We start from the raw sequence: 17,542 nt of genomic DNA, 5'->3' as shown, positions 1-17,542 counted from the left end.
AAACTGAAGGTCTCTAATAAATGATAAGATCTCCAAGACATAAAGTGACAAAAAGGAAGGTGCAGAACAGTGTATGTAGTGTATACAAGATATTGGGGAAAATAAGAATTATGCATAGTTTGCATAAAGCAGCACTGGAAAGACAACTAAAAAATTAATTTAAATGATTACCTATAGAAGGAAGGAAAATGGGATGAATGAAGCAGGGGGAGTAAGACTTTCTCTGTGCAAATCTTTTTACTTACTTATTTTAAAATATATTTTTATTGACTTCAGAGAAGAGTGGAGAGAGAGAGAAACATCAATGATGAGAGAGAATCATTGATTGGCTGCCTCCTGCACGCTCCCTACTGGGGATCGAGCCTGCAATCCAGGCATGTGCCCTGACTGGGAATCGAACCGTGATCTCCTAGTTCATAAGTCAACACTCAACCACTGAGCCACACCAGTCAGGCTCAGTGTATATCTTTTAAAATAGTTTTGACTTTTGAATCATACAAGTATTGATAAAAGTATTATCAATTCAAACAAATTAAATTTTAAAATGTGCTTATTTTTATGGATTGTTAATAATTCTGCTTGGTACAGGAAGAACCATTCCTTGCACAAGTCATGATCCTTATAGTAATCCTTCAAGAATCCACTATTCGTACTTATTAGGTGCAAGGAGGTAGGGCACAGGGGAGGAGGGGTTATACCAGAGGTGAAGAAGGTACAGTTCCTGCCACCAGTTACACAAATGCAGCCCTACCGTATGTAGGGCTCTCTACTGGCATTTTGCAAAAACACTTATCTTCCCAACGACTCTTCAAGGTAAATATTATCACCCCCATTTTACAAATAAAGTAAACTGTCCAAGTAGCAGAGCCATAATTTAAACCAAGCTTTTGCTCAGCCTGAAAAGCCTTACTTTTTACAGATTAGCTGGGTCTCTTTACTCTGGAACTACCTTTCTTTCTTTTTTTTTTTTTTAATCCTCACCTGAGTTTATTTTTCCATTGATTTTTAGAGAAAGTGGAAGAGAGAGGGGGAGACAGAGAAATATCAATGTGAGAGAAACACATCGATTGGTTGCCTCTTGCACATGCCCTGATCAGGGCCCAGGCCGGGGAGGAGTCTGCAACCAAGGTATGTGCCTTTGACTGGAATCAAACCCGGGTCCCTTCGGTCCACAGGCCAACACTCTATCCATAGAGCCAAACTGACTAGGGTGGGAACTCCCTTTCTTGACCAGCTCATTTCCCACTACTTTCCAGGGTAAGTCCTACCCTTTACCCAGCCAGGCTACTCTGAACACACCATAAGCCTTCCTGCCTCCTATTCTTTGCTAACCTACTCCTTTAGCCCTTCTTCCACTCTCCACAAATCAAAATATGTCAAGGCCCAACTCAAAGTCTACCCTCTTCTCCATGAAGCTTTCAACAATTAATTGTTATTCCTATGCTCCTGGCCTGAAACTCTATTTAGCTGATACTTCATCTGGCCTCAAGCTACAATTAGTTCTTGTCTGTCTTCCCCATCAGATTGCAAACTGCTTGAGATGAAGGCCTGTGTCTTATTTATTTCTGTTTCCCCACAGGTGCTGAGCAAAGCCTGGATGAACTTTCTGTATTCATCTTTTTGCAAAGGAAGGAGGAGTAAGCTAATCTGAACCCACTTCACACCAGGCTTCTATTTACTCCATCTTCTAAGAGAGGGGAGTGGTGAGGAGGGTGTGGAATTAAATGGAAGACTACCCGGCCAGCGTGGCTCAGTGGTTGAGCATCGACCTATGAACCAGAAGGCTTCGGCTCTATTTCTGGTCAGGGCACATGACGAGGTTGTGGGCTCAATCCCCAGTGTGGGGTGTGCAGGAGGCAGCAGATCAGTAATTCTCTCTCATCACTGATGTTTCTATCTCTCTCTCCCTCCTTTCATCTCTGAAATCAATAAAAATATATATTTTTAAAAATGAAGGGAAGATCAAGCCCAGTGAGAAGGGACGGGTCAAACTCACAGGCGCTGCCTCTCCCGGACAGCCAGGTGCAGCTCCTCCTGCTGCTCCTCCTTCTCGCCCTGAGCAGAGTCCCCCTGCAGCTGCAGCTCCATGTTTGTCCTGCGCAGGCGCCAGGCCTCCTGCTCCAGCACCGCCAGCTGCTGCTGCAGCTCTTCCCTGGTCTCCTGCAGGAGCGCTCGCTCCCTGGAAGAAGGAACCAGAGATGAGCAGAGACCTTGGAACCTAGAGTCCTCCCTGGAAGCAGACATCACAGGGTTAAAGGACGGAGGCATCTGTTTCCTCTAAATTTCTCATCTTCCCTTTTAAGCAGGACACTTTTTTATCACCACAAGAACCCAAAACTGAGTGAGCAGGAACAAGCAGAGCACAAAGCAAGGCAGCCCTGAGCAGCCCTGGGTTTCAGGGAGAGCAGGACAGCCAACCAGAAACACGATGGAAGGGGGTAAATGGCCAGGCAAGAACTGAGCCCGGGGAGGAAGGGGGGAATGAGCAGCCCCTGCTCACTTGCTGAGCGAGTCCACTTCTCCCTGGAGGTCCACAGTCTGCCCTGCCAGAGTGTCCCGCTCCCCAGTGAGCTTCTGTAACCGCTGTCTCAAGGCCTCACCTTCTTCCTCCCACTGGTTATGCTGCTGCTGCAAGAAGCTCACAGCTTCCTGACAGCCTGAAAGCTGCTGCCTTAGGTCCTGTGCAGGAAGAGTAGCAGAAGTGAGATGGTGAACAAGAGGGCAGGGAGAGGAGGGATGTCGGAGCCTGAATGGAGAGCTAGGCAGGGGGCTTGGGGGCTGCCACGACACGGGTAAGCTAAGAAGAGATGTGACCAGTCGAGAAGATAGAGGATCAGAGATTATTGAGCTTCTGTGACTCTTGGAGTCTCAGAGTTCATCACCTTCAAATATATATAGTGTGTAGAGGGGGAGAGGGGGCTTAGAATTGGGGCACACTCACCCATACTCTCCCAGGGCTTCGATCGCCAATCTTTGCATTGACTGGCACAGAGAATGTGCCCGTTACCCACTAGTACAACTGGGCAGACACAGAGAGATTCTAATGGGCACTTTGGGGTGTTGACACCTCATGACTGGTCAACATAGGGAAAGGGGCAGTCCAGGCTAGGAGGGTACCTGGGGCACATATCACTCTAGATACCCACCCCTGTGGTTGAGGAGGAATCTGGGGTTCTTACCTGCACAGCCTGGCGTCTCTGAGTCAGCACTGAACGTACCAGAGTTACAGCCTTGTCTGGGTCCTGGGAGTCAAACTGGGAGGAGAAGTCACTATAGTCCAGCTCCAAGGTGCTTTCGTGACCAGAGCCTTGGGACATATTGTCCCCTTCGTCCACCATGACCTAAAACCCAGCACAGCAGGCTCACCACTCTGGTGAGCAAGGACCAGAGTCCACACAAGTACTAACACCACAGGCTGGACAAACCTGATGGTTTCCTTCTTGGGTCCTTTCCCTAGGGTGTGGGAAGAGGGTATCTAAGAGCAAAACAGGTGGTTCCTTCAACTCTCACCTTCGGTCACCTAAACCTAGGACTCGCAACAAGGCTAGAGCACTCTCCGAGGTAATAAATGGTGAAACGAAGGAAGAAGAGGCTCTTGAGGTAACGTAGACCAGAACCCAGCCACGGGCCTGAGAATTACAGATGGCAATAAGAAAAGGAAACCTGGCCCTAGCCAGTGTGCTCAGTGGTTAGAGTGTCAGTCCATGGACCAAAGGGTCCTGGTTGCAGGTTCCCCAGCTCTGGTAGGGGCACGTGCGGGAGGCAACCAATCGATGTTACTCTCTAGCCTCCCTCCCTCCCACTCTCTATAAATCAATGGAGGAAAGTAACAGGGGAAGGGGGAGCCTGTTCCAGCAAGCAGAACGAACACACGAATGCTCAGCTACTCCTAAGGTTCCAGTCTTAAAATACGCTGAGAAAATCATCCCCACAGGATCCTAAGTCCAAACACCTCAGAGAGTGGAAATGTAGGCATGACTGGGAAGCCTGGGGAGGAGTGAGGCATAACCTGGTCATCATGAACAGGAGGTCTGCCAGTACCTGGGTTATATCCTTGATCACTTGCTGTAATGACAGCTTCTCCTCTTGGGCATTCCTACTAAGAGATGCCTCATGCTCCATTAATTCTGCATGATTTGTCTCCTGAATAGGGAACAAAATAGGACCTAAGAGCCAAATTCTCAGAAAAGAATTGATCATTCCAAGGCCCCAAATCAACCAGAGTCTCATTCTGTCTATTCTGTTAACCCACTTTTTTCCTGACCATGCATGAATGCTAATGTCATCCCGGGAGACTGAAGACAATAGGATGTGGTGATTAAGAGCTCCAAACTAGATTGCCTAGATCAGAGTTCTTGTTCTATCAGTTACTAACTTGGTAACTTTAGGTAACTGCTCCTTTGAGCTTCCTTCTCTTTAAAACACAAATAATTAGCAGTAACTACAAAACAGGTTTTGATGCTTAAATGGAAAAAATTACTCAACATAATGCCTGGCACAAAGCAAATGCTTAATAAATGTGAGCTGTCATTGGAGGATGGCTACTGTCTCTAAACAGCAAAATGATGCTTAAGACTAAAGCCAGCTTGGCTCAGTGGTTGAGCATCGACCTATGAACTAGGAGATCATGGTTTGATTCCCGGTCAGGGTACATGTCTGGGTTTCAGGCTCGATCCCCAGTAGGAGACCTGAGCCAATCAATGATTGTCTCCCATCATTGATGTTTCTATCTCTTTCTCCCTCTCTTTTCCTCTCTGAAATCAATAATAAAAATATAGTTAAAAACAAGATTTCCTCTCTTCCTTCCTATCATATTGTGTTAGTGAAGGCCTAATGACATATACCTGTAGCAATGTTTTGTTGGACCAACATTTACAAAATTGAGAGATTTTATGAATTGAGATCTGAATTTCTGGCTTCTCAAAAACTTAACAAATGGGCAACACCAGCTCTCATTCCTACATGGCAATAATTTACTTAAGTGAGCAGTGGATACCTCTTCCAGATGAAACATGTATTCTTTAGGGTCCTGTAGTCCCTGCTACTCCTCACTGTTTTCTTAACACCAAGATCAAGTGCTCTCTATACTGAAAACTAAATTTGGTAGCCCTGGAAAAACCAGAATTCTCACCACTGACCCACTTCACTCACTTTACCTTATCTGGACCCTGCAGACATTTGAATTTTCAAATTCCTGACAAACAGGAACCAAAAAGGCATAAACATATCCAGCTCCAAGCTGATCCCAGCTGGGATCCTAGGGGTATGCATGTGGGTAAGGGTTTAGGATCTGCCTAAAACCAGAGGTCTGAGAACTCTTGGAGATGAAAGGAAATGTGGGATCAAGCCAGCAGTTCTAGCGCCCAACCTGAGAGAATCCCTTTGATAACAGCCTTGGCAGATGTCAAGCCAGTGACACACACCTTGCTCCTTCCCAAGATAGACCATTCAACTACTGAAAAGCTCTAGCTGTTAGCCAAACCCTACCAATCTGTAACTTCTAGTCACTGACACTGCTTGTGCCCATCTGGAAAACATTAAACAAGTCAACTCCTCGCCTCAGTGTCGGTCCTGCAGGTATGTGAAGGCAGCCATCACGGCTTCCTCAAGCCTTCCTTCTCTGGGCTAACCTTGCCACACTCCCCAGTTGGTTCCTTTATGACTAGGTTTTGAATCTCTCCACACATCCCCTTCCTAGTTTGCCAGTGTGCCCTTAAACAGTCCCACTCTCTCTGATAAGGACACACTGCATACATATACCATTGTAGTCTCCTCAGGAATACAGTAGGGATAGTAGACAGTTAATATTTCTTGAATGAATAAATGAATGAGTTAATTAATTTTTAGATTCAGCCAATATTTATTTTCTAGCTATAGGGGGTTTCATCGAGAGAGATTTAACTGTACCCAGTACTACCTGTTCATGAAGGTCAAGGAATCTACAAGCCCACTCCCACCTCTTTTCCAGAACACAGGTTCATATACCAGGATCTCCATCGTCTCTCTCAGAGCCTTCACCATCTTTTCATAATCTTCATTTTGCTTCTGAGACTGGGTCAGAAGAGCAGAGAGCTCGGTCACCCTGAAGAGGAGAGCATAGCACTGTCATCTGGGCAGCCCACTGATGTGAACACAGCTACTATGCAGCACACCCCATGCCCAGCACAGACACTCCCACTGTAGCCCCCACAGAGCCCCGGGTGCCCACAGCCCCTGCACTCCCTGAATACCACAGGATGCTATAGTTTTGAACTGGGGGAAGCCAAAAGCCACTCAGACACATGCAGGGATTTACCACATCTCAAGGCTGGAACACGTGTTTGTGGGCCTGAGAGCTGAAGGTAAGCCCTGGCCCAGGCCCTTCCAGGCCCCGCTTGATCTTGAAGTCAAGCACCCTGAAGTCAATAAGAACATCAGAATTGCCACATGGGATAGTCCCAAGGTTCTCTGATAGGAAAAAAGGAGGGGCAACTTGGGGGAGATTATGGTTAACCTCCCAGGAAAATCACCATATATCTTTATCACTTTAACACTGTATCCTGGTGTTATGTGGGTAGCTAAAGAAATATTTCTTGAATTAATGTCATCTAGGAGTCTTCATTTTTTTCAAAGTCTTAATCATTTATTCTGTAGCAACTCTAGGAGCCTTAACTCACTGCATGGTCATTCATTTAATTATTGCATCATTCAATAAACATTTACTGAGTATGTACTATATGGCAGAAAAAGTGCAAAACACAGGGGACACAAAACTTACTAAGACAAGGTCTCTGCCATGCTTTCCAGGCCCTTCACAACCAAACCAAACAAACTGCAATTCATGGACACCACCAATAGGTGGTGATACAACCCTGGCCATGGGGTATAAAATGAACTTTGCCCTGAGATTCAAAGGGGCTCTTTGTTTATGTCCCTGTCCTTCTTATCATCATTTTTTAAAAAATCTTTTTGATTATAATCCAAAAAATAAAAATAAAAAAATCTAATAAAAAAGGAAACTAAATAATCAACGAGCTACAATGAGATCAATGCTGCAACAAGCAGGTCAAAAGACCAATATGAGCATAATTTAACAGGCTGCTGAGGTCAGAGAAGGCTTCACAGAAGAGGTGACATCTGAACTGTCTTAAAGGATAAGGCAGAGAGAAGGGGAAGGAGGCATTGCAGGCTAAGGTCAGCATGGACAACGGCAGTGAGACATGGAAGAGCTCGGCTGGTCTGGGGATGGCAAGTAGTTTGGTGTTGACAGAAGACAGAGTCATAGCTCTATCAGTCAACAGGTGAGGAACTGAGCTGCAAGGTAGTCTGAGGGCAGAGGGCAGTGATATGGCCCCAGCTGTGGCATTGCATTTCAAACTAGACGCCCTCTGGCAATCTCCTTCCCCTTTCATGAGAAGAATGCTCTTCACATCTCCTCTACTATCTCTCACACCCTATGGGAGTCAACTTCCCCTCAGTGACCCCCTTCTGGACCCCAGCCCATCTCACCGATCCTGAAGCTCGGCCTTCTCCAGATCCCCTTGACTCTTCAGCTGTATTAACTCCTGGCTTCTTTCATGGGCTTCCTTCTCCAGTTCCTGGGTCTTGGCTAGTAGCAGCAGCAGCTGGGCTGGCGCACTCCCATCTAGTCGCCCAGATCCATCAGATTCCCGAGACTGTGTTCCCACAGTCAAGCGCAGACAACAGGTCAACAGGGACCCTGAAAGCTTCACATGTTCAGCCTTGAGCTCCGTCAGGTCTCTGAGTACAAGCAAGGAAAGAGCAGACTCCAATAGGGACCAGGGAAGGGAGCATGGAGATCAGACCCAGTGAAGCCTCAGGAGCCAGGTCTAGGAGAAATCATCTGAATCCAGTAACACCAGCCCTTCCCACCAACATTTCCACTCACCTACCCCCACCCCTGCCCTCTGTCATCTGATCCCCTCCAACAGCAGCCCACCATCCTAAGTCCAGAATGGTAGAGGCAAACCACCTCCCCACTTAGTGCCCCACTAACCTGTCAGTGGCTGACTTCATTTCCAGGAAGTGGCGTCGGAAGGTCACCACCTCCCGCCACAGACTGAGAAGGCGACCATGCTCCCCTTTCAGGTAGCCCTTGAAGAACTGTGTGTCCAGAAACCCAGGTCATACCAAAGGGCAGAGGGCTATCTTTTGCCAAACCAGGAGTCTTGGATTCCTTCTAACTACTGAGGGGGAGGGAAGGAGGGACTTATAGGAGATAGCTTATAAATGGGTATCTATCCTCAAGTTTGGCTGAAGAGCTTAATCAAGTCAGTAGAGGGATTCAAGAGATCAAAGGGCCTGGGATATATGACCTGCATTTCTGGCCTTCCTTTGAGCTAGATTAGAAAAGGATAAACAGTAGCTGCTCAACAAATGGGATCTATTACCATTGTTATTAGACTTATAGTGAGGATTAAATCATGTAACATATCTTAAATCACCTATCATAATATATAATACCTGGCACAGAGTGAAGACTCAGAAAACATTAGTGTCCTTTAACTGGGATCTAGAAATTCCTTAGGGTCCATATCTAGTACTTCTTCCCCATTCAATTTCAATAGCTACCTCCTTAGCATCTACATCTGCAGACCTCCAGATGAGGGAGCCAGTAACTTCAGATCCATCTACAACCTCAGCTAGTCTACTTACACAGGGACAGAGTCGCTTTGAGTGTCATGTCATCTGCCAGCAAAATCTCAACTAAGCAAGTAAGGGCAGAACTAAGCTGAAGGCCCAAGCAGGGTCAGCTGCCAGCATGAGTCGGGGGGATGGTCAGAGATTTTAATGACGACAGCCCAGTTTCTATCCAAGTCCTCAAGTAAACCCCTTCCAGCACTGACCAGGGTAGTGCCCAGAGTGCAAGCCCTCCTCTCAGTCCCAGCCCCGTCCCTCCTACCTCCTGCTCCATCCGCCACTGGCTCTCCTTCCTTATCAGCTCATCCCGGGCCCGGCTCCAATCTACTGTCAATTTTTCCACATCTTCTCGAAGTGCTTTATTGACCACGTCAGCTTTTTCCATGTGTAGCCGAAGCTGAGTGTTTACCTCTGCTAGACTCTCACACCTGCACTGGGGAAGGGTAAGAGCAAGTGCAAAATAAAGGTCTGGTCCAACCACTGGACTTCCTGGAGTAAGATGGCAACCACTGGAATTTTCCAGTGCCAAGACTGGAGGGCTAAGGCTGAAAGTCCATGATTTTAATCTATGTTAGCCCCCAGGACAGAAGTTCCCCATCAGCCTTTTCTACCCACTAACCAAGCACCCAGGACAGAGAATGTGGGGTCCATCACCTCTGTTGCTCCTCCTCCAATCGCATTAGCAGCTGTTCCAAGTTTGGCTCCTTCACACTGTCCCACATCTGAGGGATCGGTCCCTTAGCCAGACAGAGACAAGCCTAATTTACCTCCAAAGAGAACATCACTCAGACCAATTCCCTGATGCCCTCTTCTACAGCAGCCACTTTCTTTTTATTCTTCCTTCCCTTTGTTTGCAGTATGCCTCTTTTCTCAATCACTGCATCCTGAAAGTAAGTGCACTGCATCCCTTTCTCCAAAAGTGAACTGTGACTTGCCCTGGAAGATGGCATTTGGTAATGAAAAGAACTTCAACCTAAGAAGCGTAAGATATGTCTTTCACTGATGGCCTTGACTTCTACCACACTAATTTTTGGACCTTGGGAAGTTACTTAACTTCTCTGAACCACAAAATCTTTAGCTACAAAATGAAGGTAATATAATCCCCCTCAGAAAGTTGTTTTGCAGATTAAGTGATATAATTACATAACAATGGTTCCTGGCCTACATAGACTAGTACTCAGTAAATGTTGGTTCTTTCGTTCCTCTGAGAGAATTTTCCAAGGGGAATGTGAGATGGCACTGATAGGGAAGTGGAACAAAGGCAAATGAGTTGTTGAAAGCCAGTTCTACCCAGCCAAAAGCACAAACAAATCCCTCTGCCACAAATATGGTTTTTAGGCGGCAAAGGCACACATCTCTCTATGACAGAGAAACACTGACACCTTCTGGAGGAAAAATGCATTTCTTCCCTCTGATTCCATAAAACTTCCAATCTGATCAAATCTCCTGATGCTGCATTTTGTCCTTAGAGAGCCAAAGGTTGAAGTCTGACAGGCCAGAAGTAGCTAGGTCCAATAAGGTACCTGCATGACAAAGCTCTCAGGGGCTGAAGAAAGAGGCTTCTGTCAAACACCGCCTTATCACACCCAACCCCTCTCGGCAAGCGAAGCCTGACAAGCATATTCACTGAGGGTTCAGGGGGAGCACAGAACAGCCTCACTCACCCCAGTGGCTTCCAGCTGCTTCTCCAGCTCCTGGCACCAGCTCCGGTACTGCAACACCTGAAGCAAACAGAGCAGGATGTGAGCAATGGGCAGAGCTGGTACAAACTGCCCAAACCAAAGGCCCCAAGAATCGTGGGCAAATCTGCTGTGAACAGGGGACTCGGTGATGACATTGAGGTAAGGCCATAACATTTTATAGTTTCTTTTCTTTTTCCCCTTTTCCCTCCATTGACCTCCTCCAGCCCTCCACTACCCACCCCCAACATTTTATAGTTTCTATGTGGGTATCTAAATAATACTTTCTTGCCCAGCCAGTGTGCTTCAGTGGTTGAACATCGACCCATGAACCTGGAGGTCACAGTTCAATTCCCAGTCAGTGCACAAGCCCAGGTTGTGGGCTCAATCCTCAGTGTGGGATGTGCAAGAGGCAGCCAATCAGTGATTCTCTCACATCATTGATGTTTCTATCTTTCTCTCTCTCTCTCCCTTCCTCTCTGAAATCAATAAAAATATATTTAAAAAATACTTTCTCTACATTTCTTGTATTAAAGGCAAGATCATGGCCTTTGGAACCAGAAAACGTATAGTAGGTCCTAGATTTAGGCTAGGGAAGCAACCCTAGACAACTAATTTAACCCTCATGAATGCCATCTTTAAAAAGGAGATAATAGAGCCCTGGATGGTTTGGCTCAGTGGTTAGAACATCAGCCCGTGGACCAAAGGGTTGTGGGTTCAATTCCCAATCAAGGGCCTGTACCTTGGTTGCAGGTTTGATCCCCAGGGCATGTATGGGAGGCAACTAGTCAATGTGTCTCTCTCACATCAATGTTTCTCTCTCGCTCTCTCTCCCCCTCTTCCCTCCCTTCCACTCTCTCTCTCTCTCTCTCTGAACATCAATAGAAAAAACATCCTCAGGTCAGGATTAAATATAATAATAAAAAGATAAAAGGAAGACAATATATATCTCATGGAGTAATGGTGAGCATCAAAGGAGAGGCTGTTTGGGACATTCTCACCACACGGTTCTGCCACCTGCAACCCTTACCCCACCTCAGCACCCAGCTCTAGGAGGTGTCCTTCTCTTTTCCCTCCCGGAAAAGGCAGCTGCCTCACCTTGGCCTGCAGCTTCCTCACAAGGACTGCTTGCCTCTGCTGGGCCTCCTGGGAGCTCTTCAGCTTCCGCCAGGAGGCTGCCTGGTTCTCTGCCATCTGCTGCTGTAGTGCCAGCACCTGATCCTCCAGCACCAGCTGCAGTGACTGGGGCTTCATATTGTTCAATCCAGGGCCTCCTGTCTCCATGGAGGCTCCAGGCGATAAGCCCACAGGCCCCTATGCAGCCAGAGGCTGTTCGCTCCCAGCAGGGTCTCTAATCATTGCTGTGCCACTTGGACCTCCTCTTGTGCTGGGGACCAAAGCACACAGTGTAGTTAAAAGGACTGTCTGCAAGACTCAAATTTATTCAGCAAATACTCATTCAGTCCCACAAAGTTGGGTTGGGCAAAGTAAATAGGTTCCTTCACTACAGGACCCCTCAGTGCCTTTATAATACTAAGATGGACCCCAATCTCCAAGGAAAGCTTTGATGATCATTATTTCCTAAATTTATTTGACCATGACCAAGTTCACAGGACTAGTGTTTCCTGGCATGCCTCTTGAAACTCTGCATTAGACCAAGAGCTCCTGGCTTACCACTGCATCCCTAGTGCCTGGCACAGTGCCTAATAAACACCTGATGAATGAATCACTAAAGGTGATGTTAGTCTATCAAGGCAGATAGACACAATTACAATACAGTAAATCCTCATTTAATGCCATTCATAGGTTCTATGACTTTAAGTAAAACGATGTTTAACAAAACCAATTTTAACATAGGCTAACTGATATAAACAAGAGTTCACCAGTCTCTGCCTCCCTTCCCCAACCCCAGCCTATTCTCTCCCTCACACTGATAGCAGATTTCAGTTGTCATTTACCATTATACTTGTGCTGGTGTTTTTCTTACAGAGGAAAACTCAGTTTACTAACTTACATTGCCTCCTGGGCAACTGCAGAGCTTGTGCTAGACAGGAAGGAAAGTGCATCAAGTAGGAAGAACTGAGTGGCACCAATCAAGGCTTAGTGGTACCAATACCACAGGCAGCCTCTTCCGAGCCTATAAACTGGGTTAATACAGCCTTCCCCTGCTCCATACATCTTCCTTTCCACCAAGGCAGTGTCAACCAGCTCACCATGGCTCTGTAAGTTGCCAGTTCAATCTCTCTGCTGGTTGGAGGCACAAACCTGTTGGGAAATAGCTCTGAGTGCCAACAATACCAACATGAGTAGCTCTAAGAAAGCCTTTTCTCTCCTAACACTGTGAGGGCTGGGCTGGGCTTTTGTACACAGTGGGAGTCTCAGAGGCCCCACAGGCTCCCTTATCCTTCTTTGAATCCTCACTTCCCAAATATTGGGTTGGACCTAATGAAATTGCCAATGCTTGCCCATTTTTTGAACCAGTGAGAATGCTAATTTCATGTAGTTCAATCTAATGTGTATACGAAGCCATGCCAGTTACCAGAATTCTCATAGTAAATCCTCTTTTAAGATAAGACTGCTGTTGACATGTAAACATTATTTGAGAAGCTAATAGTAATACTTCAGTGAAGAAATGGAATTATATAATCATTTTACCTTAGCAGATAATTATTTTTAGAGCTATTTATAAATTTAGTCCAAACCTCTAATCTGACAATAAGGAACCTGAGGCTTCCAGAGTTGAAGTAACTTCATTTTGTTCACATTTTATTTATGTGGCCTCTTTACCTCAGAAAATGATTTGAAATTGCAGCAAATGCACCATCCTAATAATGTAAGATGCTACTAATAGGGAAAACTGGGTGCTGGGTATATGGGAACTCTCTGTACTATGACATTTTTCTATAAATCTAAAATTGTTCCCCAAAAATTAAGTTTATTTTAAAAATGATTTGAAGTGTTTTATGACTAAAACAAACAAACAAAAATCCCTATAAAACTGAATTCCCCCTGCCGAAACCGGTTTGGCTCAGTGGATAGAGCTTCGGCCTGCGGACTGAAGGGTCCCGGATTCTATTCCGGTCAAGGGCATGTACCTGGGTTGCGGGCACATCCCCAGTGGGGGATGTGCAGGAGGCAGCTGATCGATGTTTCTCTCTCATTGATGTTTCTAACTCTCTATCTCTCTCCCTTCCTCTCTGTAAAAAATCAATAAAATATATTTAAAAAAACAAAAAAAAACTGAATTCCCTAAAACAAGAAAAAGAGGGAGGGAGCATAGTAAATTACATCAATTCTGAAATTGAGATTTAGTTCTGAGCTTCAAGACGCAGTTGAGCACCCTTTTATTAACACATTGTCAGATCAGCCAGAAAATAAACTAGCACAGCTCCAGAAGAAGGCAGGTTTCAATGTCCCTCAGAAAAGGAAAAGGACAGAAGTTGGCAAATGGTACCAGACTGGATTGCATTCAAATGGGATAATGGATGTCACTGTGCTTTGTAAACTGTAAACCACCGAATAGACATTATCATCACTGCAGGAAAAGGAAAAAGAATCACTTCTTTTATACATTAAATTATCCCATAAACCCTCACGAACTCCAGCTCAGTATCAGGTAGTCTGTCTACCAGTGATACAGAAATGAACAAGGCCAACTTTCTACTTCTGCTAGGAACCAGACTGGGAGGGCAGGAGCCTCTGAGCCTGGGTGGACAGCGGTAGAAGAGTGACATAAGTTATGTATTTGGTCTTCCCTCATTCAAAATACTCAAAAAGAAGTATTTAAATGAAGTTTAAAATAGAAGCATCACCACCTAAACTTGAAGTAGAGGTGTAAATGCTGCAAGGACTAAGATGTGGACTATTATTAAATAGAATTTGTCACTTAAAGCAAGAAAGGAAAAACAATTGAGGGCATAAACGTTTTATTTTCTGAGCAAAGAAACTATATATATTAGTCTGCAGAGACAATTAGTTTCTTACTGCAGAAAAAAAAAATTAACATGCAGCTCCTTAGATGAATCTCATACTTGGGGCCTCTTTCTCTCTGATTTCCTCCCACCTCTCTGGCCTCTCCCTTCAGTCTCTTTTGCTGGCTCTCCTCATCTCCCCAAAAGTTGGAGGCCCCAGAGGCTTCAGAGCTTTTCCCCATCAACCTTAATTTTCTCCCCTTAGTGAGCTGGAATAAAGTTAATGAAGCTAATAAAGCAGAAATGACTTCCGGAGCGAGGTCATAAAAGGCACTCCAGCTCTCCCCACTCGGTCCCGAGGAGACTCGGGCAGCTCAGTGGTAAGGGACCATCTTGGAAGCAGAGCAACCATCAGCTTGACTGCAATCTCCCGGGAGATCCTAAGCTAGAAACATGCTGCTAAGCTACTCCCGAATTTCCAACCCACAAACATATAAGATGATAAATGATTGTTTCAAGCTACTAAATTTTAGGCTAATTACTTGCACACACACAAAAAATAGATAATACAGCTGGATTACTGTGAAAGCTACCAGATGGTAGGTATGCTTTCAACCTTGCTTCCAGTATTTGCTTTTCCTCAAAAGAGTAGTCAAAGTGATCCCTTTAAAACAGTGACAGATTATGCCACTGAGAATACTAGTCAGAGAAAAACCCATGATCGTTATAATGGCCAACAGGGTCCTAGTTATTTGATCCCAGTCTCCACTTGTTTTCATTCCCGTTCTTCGTCCCATCCCCTTTGCTCAGAACCCTCCAGCCACCAGCCCTCCTTGCTGTATGTGCTTGGAACACACCAAGCCACGCTCTCAGCTCAGGGCCTCCTCCTCCCTTTATCTTCGTGATGCACTCACTCCCTTACCACCTCCAGGTCTCTGTCCTGATGTCACCTTCTCATGAAGTTGTTCCCTCACCCCCCAAAATAAAATTCCACCACCCTTCACACAAATTTCTATTTACCTTACCATGCCTTATCTGTCCCTTCCTGATTATTATGTGTAATATAGCCATTAGGGTCTAAATTTCCCAAATGTAAGGACATTGTTTTGTTGAGTGCTGCATTCCCAGCTCCTAAAACAGTGCCTGAATGAATATAAGGAAATTAGGTAACTTGATCCATATCACCAACGGTCATACGCTGACAGGTCACATGCAAAATGCTGACAGTTCTATAACTTTATAAAAGATAAAAAAACAGATCGTGTAGGTTGTATAGCACTTTACTCTCTCACAACAATTATTTGCAGTCTTCATTTAAAAAAACACCACACAATCCTTTGAGATAAAATGATTGTCCTCACTTTACAGACCAGAAAACTGAGGTTGAAAAAAACGGAAGGGATAGAGCTGGTCAGTGTCCAAGATGAAACCCCAACCTGCTTTCAAACTCTATGCCCTCTCCATTACTGAAGTGGCCTCCCAAACCATGAAACGTGAAATCACAACTCTGTGCGGGGCACTTGCTAAAGGGTGTAAAAGGACGAAGCCTGCAGATCTCTTGGTTTTGTCATGAACTCTCTACATGATTAGGAACATCAATTCTCCTTGCTAAGCCTTCTCGGTAAAATAAAATGTGTATCGTAGTCCTGGCCTCCATAACCGGAGGGGCTGATGTAGACCAGCTACACAGAAATTTAACAAACCCAAACGCTCTCTAGCGAAACGGTCACATGTTCCTGGGACCAACAGCCTCCAGTTCCTTTCCCAGCTCCACTCACAGGTTGCAGGACTCCAGGCAAATTGATTTATGAGTACCTCAACTCTTTCTTGCATAAAATATGAAAATATAAAATCCACCTTATGGGATTGCTCACAAGGTTAAATGGGCCTTTACATGCAATGCATTAAGTAGCACGTGACATTTTGTGGCTATTCGGTACATATGGGTCATTATTATCGTCATCACGCGCTAGACCCCGGGACATGGAGATGGAACAAGCAAAGCACAGCGCCCCAACAAGTGCACGGAGCAGAGTAACCGGGCGGGCGCCGGGACTGCAAAAGCCGAGCGGCGAGACCGACCGCGCCCGCAGGAGGGTCGGGGAAGACTTCCGAGGAAGTGCGGACATTTGAGCTGGGTCTCGAGGAGTGAGGGTTCCCGAGCGGGGCGGACAGATCGCGCGCAAAGCCCCAAAGGCAGAGGGAGCCGGGAGCGAGCTGGGCGGAGAGCTTCGCGCCGGATCCTGCCGCCCCGGCCCGTCTGCAGCCGGGAGAGGGGATCGGGAAGACCCCTTTCTGCGCGGACTCGAGCCCAGCATGGGGGCGGCAGCCGGACGCGGCGGGAAGGGGCCGGGAGCCCCCGGGCAGGTCCCACCCCCTGTGGGCCTCGGGGTCCTCCCGGGGAACGTAATTCCCTAAGGCGCCCTGGCCGGGCGGCCTCCGCCTCGGACCGTTAGCCTGGCACCTCCCACCTGCCCTGGAGGCCCCACCTCACCGCGCTCGGTCCGCGGATCCCCAGCCCGTAGCTCCGCGCGGGAGCGGCCGAAGCCGCAGCTCAGGCCCGGCTGGGAACGGGCCCACCACCCCGCCGGGGCAGGCCCCGCCCCCAGCTCCCGCCCTTTTGGAGGGTCCCGCCCCTCCGACCAGCGCGCCTATAGGCGCCGGCGCCGCTCGGGGCCGCCCGCCATGTTGAGTCCTGGCAGCGATTTACTGGAGTGGCCCAGAATGAAAGGGGGGAATTCTATTGTATCAAGAAAAGTCAGATCTCCTAGCCAGAAATGGGGACAGCCAGGGCTGCTGAATTGGAGCAGGGGGAGTGTCAGGAACAAGAAGAAAACACTTGCCCTCAACCATCCCACTTTTGGCTTCGGGGTCACGCACTGCGCATGTGTGTGGGCACCCGGTTGCCTGCGCACCGCTCCATCCACAAACCCGAGTGCAATTAGCAGCTGCGGGAGCAGGGAACCCGCTCCCAGGTCGCGGTGATACCTGCGGGGCAACCAGTTTTAGGTTTTTCTCACCTCCAGACCCGCAGCTCCGAGCAGCCTCAGGCAGCACGACGCTCAGAGCTAATTAGTGCCGTTTGAACGCACAGCACGGTTTTCGCCTTGTCTTTGCGCAGGGTGTTGCTCTCTTTGCCTCAATGTCCTACATCCGTCCCGAAAATTGCCGTCTAATTTTCTTCGTAAACCTGACTTATTTCTTCTCTCCATGACCCTGGCGTTATTCCCATAGCTTTTTTTCTGCATAAATTATCATTGCACTTTCTTAAGAGTTGTGAATTCCATTTAACTTCCATTCAGCGGTTGTAAG

The 17,542-nt window shown here is 46.8% G+C and overlaps 1 protein-coding gene across 6 annotated transcripts in view; it reads right to left on the bottom strand.

The window, feature by feature from the left end:
* The window catches only part of CEP250 (centrosomal protein 250), a 47,822-nt gene extending 31,016 nt beyond the window's left edge, over window positions 1–16,806 (bottom strand). For 2 of the 6 annotated variants that reach the window (XM_070420202.1, XM_070420206.1), the window contains exons 1-12: window positions 16,720–16,805; window positions 11,418–11,706; window positions 10,305–10,361; window positions 9,295–9,377; window positions 8,903–9,068; window positions 7,997–8,103; window positions 7,489–7,740; window positions 5,986–6,082; window positions 4,042–4,143; window positions 3,180–3,341; window positions 2,501–2,679; window positions 1,997–2,179 (exon numbers count right to left, since the gene is read on the bottom strand). In XM_070420202.1, the coding sequence (XP_070276303.1) occupies window positions 1,997–2,179; window positions 2,501–2,679; window positions 3,180–3,341; window positions 4,042–4,143; window positions 5,986–6,082; window positions 7,489–7,740; window positions 7,997–8,103; window positions 8,903–9,068; window positions 9,295–9,377; window positions 10,305–10,361; window positions 11,418–11,603 (1,574 nt within the window). In that variant the 5' untranslated portion in view covers window positions 11,604–11,706; window positions 16,720–16,805. Of the gene's footprint in view, window positions 1–1,996; window positions 2,180–2,500; window positions 2,680–3,179; window positions 3,342–4,041; window positions 4,144–5,985; window positions 6,083–7,488; window positions 7,741–7,996; window positions 8,104–8,902; window positions 9,074–9,294; window positions 9,378–10,304; window positions 10,362–11,417; window positions 11,707–16,719 lie in introns of those variants that run through there. The other 4 variants (XM_070420203.1, XM_070420204.1, XM_070420205.1 and 1 more) reach the window with 4 other exon arrangements.
* Window positions 16,807–17,542: the final 736 nt, after the last annotated feature.

The sequence above is a fragment of the Myotis yumanensis genome, unplaced genomic scaffold (assembly GCF_028538775.1).
Source record: "Myotis yumanensis isolate MYYU_CA2020_CCGP unplaced genomic scaffold, mMyoYum1.0.hap1 SCAF_7, whole genome shotgun sequence".
NCBI lineage: Eukaryota > Metazoa > Chordata > Mammalia > Chiroptera > Vespertilionidae > Myotis > Myotis yumanensis.
Note: the sequence above shows the minus strand (reverse complement) of the source record. Positions and strands in the feature narration are given on the sequence as shown.